General features: G+C 41.5%; 1 protein-coding gene across 2 annotated transcripts in view; it reads right to left on the bottom strand.

Moving 5' to 3' along the window:
• Positions 1 to 2961: 2961 nt before the first annotated feature.
• The window catches only part of smyd1b (SET and MYND domain containing 1b), a 33649-nt gene continuing 30610 nt past the window's right edge, over positions 2962 to 6000 (bottom strand). For both annotated transcript variants that reach the window (XM_034170579.1, XM_034170580.1), the window contains 4 exons: positions 5300 to 5392; positions 5006 to 5169; positions 4665 to 4833; positions 2962 to 4166 (listed from right to left, as the gene is read on the bottom strand). In XM_034170579.1, the coding sequence (XP_034026470.1) occupies positions 4002 to 4166; positions 4665 to 4833; positions 5006 to 5169; positions 5300 to 5392 (591 nt within the window). In that variant the 3' untranslated portion in view covers positions 2962 to 4001. The remainder of the gene's footprint in view (positions 4167 to 4664; positions 4834 to 5005; positions 5170 to 5299; positions 5393 to 6000) is intronic.

Genomic DNA, 6000 nt, shown 5'->3' with positions numbered 1-6000 from the left:
CTATAAAATGTGCTATCTGTCCCATACTGCCTGCAATGAAATGAGTCAAAGTGTAAGAGTGGGGGAAATCAGCATTTTGTTTTAATATTATCCCAACTTTTTGACTTGGGGTTGTATGGAATGTCTGTAGGTTGAGTTAATGTGGTGAGGGCCCTGTACTATCTCTTGCAAGACCCCCCCCCCCCAAGTCACAATTGCATGCATAATAATTGGTAGTGTTCGATTCTGTGGGATGAACTATCAATGGTGAACTGAAAATGTCCATTTAAGATAAGAGTTCATACTGAATTCTCAAAGCTCAGTCTCAAGAGTACAATTATATTGTTCGCTGCACAACAAGAAATGCTATTGGGCAACTAATTTAAGACTTATTTGCTACAAAACAATGGGGTGAAGGTCCCCTATTTATGAAGATAGTTACTGGCACATTCACAAACCACTCTGAAGGCACTTTCACCCCAAGAACGGCTGCTCTCAGGATGTTCTTTATTTGACAACTCTGCAGAGCTGAGAGATGGTTGCAAAAAAAAAAAAAAATCCCAGCAGGTTGATATACTCAAACCAGCTGTCTAGCACTGACATTTTCTTTCAGATTCTGATGCTTGGTTTGAACTTTAGTAGATCCTCCAAGTCACATCTACTTGCTTATCTACTTTGAGATTCTGCCATTTGATTGCTTTAACGACTACTACAACAGGTCTAGCTGAGAGCATTTCTATGACAACAGCACTTTAACATCACTACCTGTGATGTCTTTAATAAGGTTCAGAAATTTCCAAAGGACCCTCATGGGTGTTATGAATCCTTTTTTAAAAAGCAGGGACAAAGTCACTTTGCACTTTAACAGTTGTGTATACATACACAGTCTGAGACTGTTCTATGTATTTAACATTTTTGTAACATTAGACACCCAAGCACTTGGTTTTCACAAGCATGCTACAATAAAAAGTAACAAATGTCCATAATTTTATAACATTTTTTAACATTTGTTTCTTTAAAATGTGTTAAACAGAACAGAATTATGCTACCAGGCATGTGGACACGCATTACAATGTTTACAGAATATTTCATTTTTAATCCTTTAGACAAAGGTCCACAGGGACTAATGCCATCAAGATTCAGGTCCCTTCACACATAACACAACTGACGGCAACTGGCACACAGAGGAGGAATTGCATGCCACTTTCAAGTACAATCAGAGCCGCCTCAAACGTCTCGTACAATTGTCACCAAAACCCTTCACTCACACCAGTGGCCGAAAGACAGCGAATGCCCTGTGAGTGGCCATTCCACCCCCTCTGCAGGTGTCTGCCAAATTCCAGGTGCCACACAAGAACATCCAACACTGCTTGCTGGACACTTCGAAAAGGCGTTGGCTGTTTGCACTGCCGGCACGAGAGTGCCGATAACCGCATTCGAGCGTTCTGTGAAAATTGTCTAAGTGCTACATGAGTGTGCATTACCATGCAACACACATGGGCGTGACTGTGCCGAACCCCCCGCAACATGTGGCGTGCCAGTGTGTCAGCTCCCCCTCAGCACATGGTGTGCGTGTGCATTGCGTCTCTCCGCCCCCCCAACACACACACACCTCCGCAACACGTGGTGTGTGTGTGGGGGGGGGAGCACACTTGCATGACATGCTGATAATTATGTACAGACAAGATCACATGGTGACCAGCCAGCCACGTCAGAGCACACACAGCACCTCAAGGCGCCTCTCAGCTGATCACCGGCCACTCACTGACAGCTAATGACTCAGTGCACATGACGTGTTAAATTAAAAACACAGAGAGCACAGCCAAGTATATAAATAAATACTACAATATCTACATACATAATTACACAACAAATAACTAAAATAAATAATCACAGAGCAAAGATAGAAAAGATGGGTGTGTCCGCATGAGCCGCTGCTGTTGAGATTTCTGGACCTGGATGTCACAGCTGGAGAACACCTACCATGTTTTAAAGGACATGACCTTACAACTGTATAACGTGAGGCATCTGTGTGTGCCTGCTGTCCTCACTGGAAATACATAAAAACATATATCACCTTTGCAACGGGCTGGAGTGACTGTGCCAGCGTGCACAGCAGCAGGCTGTGCCAGGAGAAAAGGACCATCTGATCATGTGTATGCTCAGCTGGTGATGTGAATGTCACATCACCCATGTGAGCTATGGTCCACATGACGTGTCTGTCCTTCGGCGCGTCACTCATTGGGTTGGCTGGACATGGGGCCAGCAGATGTGGGCATGATGAGAGCATACTGCTTCATTCATGTCATTTCATAACTGTACATCTATGACCATGGATCATATACAGAGGAACAGAAGGATCATACTTGTATTGTCCGCTGGATAAGAGGGATTAAATATTAGAAATTGGGGTGTTTTTTATGGTGTGTGTTTTGTTTTGTTTTTTCCCAACAGCAGCAGCGCGATGTGGTGCCACACGTTCCAGCTGCTTGCACTGTGTCCGTGCATGCTTGCTGCGGTATCGTGCATGCCTGTCCAACCGTGTGTCCCTCCCGACAGCAAGTGGAATGTTTCGCGGCTCCCCATTTCGTTTTTGTTTGCGGATTTTCGACCGGTTTCTGCTTCTTTACCCAACTTCGTTTTATGTGTGAAGGGGCCTTCATGCGGGCGGTGCACAATCTGAAGATTTTCTGAAATTTGATACAGGCAATCCTTGGGGGTCTGTCTGATCGTGAACTTTCTGACTGAATCACTGTGGACCTCCCAGGGCCCCCAAGAGCACACACTCACACACACTCATCTTCAACTGCTTAGTCCAATTAAGGGTCACGGGGGGCTGGAGCTTATCCCAGCAGTCAGAGTGCGGGGCGGGGCAGCAGAAAGTAAATAAATAAGCAATACAATTTTTTTTTTTTTTTTTACAATGTTCAATTTATTGCAGAAACTCTGTTCACAGAATTTTTCAGAAACAATCTTACAGAAACAATACCTGGAGGACTGTGTGATCATGGTAATATGAACTTTCTGACTGAATCCCCAAGGGCAGCGCAGGGCCTCTCAAAAGTACCAAATTGACATTTTGCATCCATCTCAATTTATTGCTGCAACAACTGTTTTTTTTTTTTAGTAATTCTGCATATAGATTTTTGAATCATTGTCAACTAGCAACAAAGATTTTCAAGGCCCCCATGGCCCATCAAAGCGTAAAAAAATTTTTGGTTGAATACATACAAGTGACTAACTTAGTTCCACTTTTTACATATTTGGTCAAAATGACTCTTTCTTTGTCTAAAGGACTTCACGGTCTCCTGGATATTTTTTAATCCTTTGAACCATCAAAATACCCAAATAAGTGGATACGTTATATGGTCCACCTAATTTTTCACAGATGCAGGAGCAACCTTTAATGCCAAGATGCTTTGTGAATCACTTTGAAAATGAAATCTAATTTAAATTCACATACTGGTTTTCTCTTGAACCCACCATGTTTTGAGCAGAGCAGTTAACTCAGTGGAAAGGAGTTGTTCTGCCAATATGTAGACGTGGGTTTGATTTTCCATGTCCTACTGCCTGTGCCCTGAGACAAGACAATTTATCTCTCCCAGAACACCTTGCTGTAAATGGATACTGGCCTTGGCAGGGGGATGTAACCTGTGGGGGAGTAACCTTCAATGTCAGATCCATGGGGAATTGTGGACTCTCATCTGCTTTGTGCTATGAAATCCAGACATAAGCACTGACACCACTGTGCCTCAAATCCTGTACAGGACCTACAACCATTCTGGAACACCATTTAACATTAAGCTTTTCTTCCCTGAAGGATTAACTGAATGTCAAACAGTACCACACCTTGATCAGAAAATGCAAATCACATGTTTTTAAGTGACATATTTTTAATTCAAAGTGGAACCTACAAAAGCAGTAAAGAAAATGTTCACATTTATGTGACTCACACAGAATTAGACAACCTGTTTTACAGAACAGACGGTTTTCTTTACACTTGGATGGCTGTAGTCCTGTGGCTACTTTCTGCGACGGAAGAGGTTTTTGATTCCGTCCTCCACAGACTTTGGTTCATTCATCATCATCATCGGTTTGTTCTTCAACGCCGCCTCTCTCATGCTGTGGTAAACATATTCATTTTGCTTGAACATCCTTAGCTCCATCTCTGTTTGCATGCGCATCGCCTACGGAAATATCGGAAAGTGTTTGTTAACACAAAATATCAACACATTGAACTGCAGGGACAAGGAAATGTTGACCTACTAACTGGCCAGTTTTTTATGTCCCTTTGTGGTGTTCAAATGTGACCAACTACTTTGGTGCCATTTTTGAGTTGGTTCTAACTGAAACTTGCTTGATACTAACATTGAAGCCAGGGTTTACCACTGTAGGCAGAAGGAATGGCCCAGTATGATATTTTGATACGTTTTACTCTTACTGTGCTATTATTTTGCCAATTGGGTGACTTTAGTCCTCTAAGATGTGACTGTTTGTTTTAACAGTTGAATTCCTGAACTCCCTCAGCTATGACACAATGGTTTTACTGTGCAAAGCTCACTGGTGTTCAGAGTATCATTCGGAAAATCTGAGCAGTCCTGGAGCTATGGCATTGTCAAACCACAGTATACCATGAAACTAGAAAGTGTAATATCCTTTCACTATGTACAATTTAATATGTTTACCTCCAAGTCCTTGGTAATGGGATGTGTTGGGCCATGGGTGACCAGAAGAATGGCATAGGCCTTGCAGATCATCGCATGACCAACCTCGATTAGCCCCGCTTGCCAGTGTGTCACCCCTGCCCGCATAGCAGCCATACCAAGTGCAGCGTTGTTTGGGTGGTAAAGTTTCCTGTCAAGGGACGGTCAGAAATTTTGATTCATAACTAAAATTACTTATTTATTTATTATTCCAGAGATGCATTGTGCTTTCCATAGTTAATCGAAAAAGTATATCTAAGAACAATATGGGAATGGAGTTCAGTTTATGCACCTGTTTACCACAGCACATGGTTCATACTTACATGTATCCCTCAACCATTTTGCGGGCATACTCAGCTGCCTCTTCTAAACGTTGCAGGTAAGCCTGCACCTCACTTAATGTGCTCCAAATCCTCAGCAGGTAGATGTGAGTGTCAGCCAATACAGGTTCTGTTTTCTCAATGCATTCCCTGCAGATTTTTACCAGCTGAAGGAAAACAAACACTGTGAGGTGAAAATTCAAAAGTACAATACACCTGTTTGGTACAAACAACCACATCTGAGAATCAATTGTGTGGCAAAAAAAAGTTATTTTGAAAGTGGATTAAATTCTATACCTCATGGTAGTCACCACTTAAGCGAGTTTTTTCCATTTTCTCTAGTACTTGAAAGCAATAATCTGTTGCCTCTTTCACCTGTTCTTCTGAAGGCTGTAAGTTAAAGGAAAAATAAAGTGACTAAAAATTAATGACAGAAGCACAACTGTCATGCATGTAACCTGTTACATCAAGCTACATATTTTACTTATTGAATTTCATTTTAATTGTGTTATATACATTTTCAGTATTCTAATATGGTCACCAGTTATCTTAAACAGAGATATTGTTGACAGCCAACAATACGTACAATAGACATTTGATGCGATTTTAAAAAACAGCTAAACTGTGACCTATGTCACAGTTTTTCAAAGTCATTTCAGCCTACAGTTTAATGAAAAAAATTTCTACATTCAGAGTCATAAAATCACATACAGACTGCGTTGACATAGTGCTTTTCCATGTAATGCAAAAGGTCCTTTACAGTGATGCTTCACATTCACACACTGACATCAGCAGGCTGCCATATTCATAACTGCACGCTGGAAACAAGTTGGAGACTAAAGACCTTAGTGAAAGCTCAGTTTTATCGACTGGAGATTGACATCATGACCAACTCATTACTCACTCTAAATTTTTGGAACGTGTTGCATGCCTTAAACGTATGAATGAATGTATATTATCAAAGGAATTAAAGTTGACCACACAAAATATTAAATACC

The sequence above is a fragment of the Thalassophryne amazonica genome, chromosome 5 (assembly GCF_902500255.1).
Source record: "Thalassophryne amazonica chromosome 5, fThaAma1.1, whole genome shotgun sequence".
Classification (NCBI taxonomy): domain Eukaryota; kingdom Metazoa; phylum Chordata; class Actinopteri; order Batrachoidiformes; family Batrachoididae; genus Thalassophryne; species Thalassophryne amazonica.
Note: the sequence above shows the minus strand (reverse complement) of the source record. Positions and strands in the feature narration are given on the sequence as shown.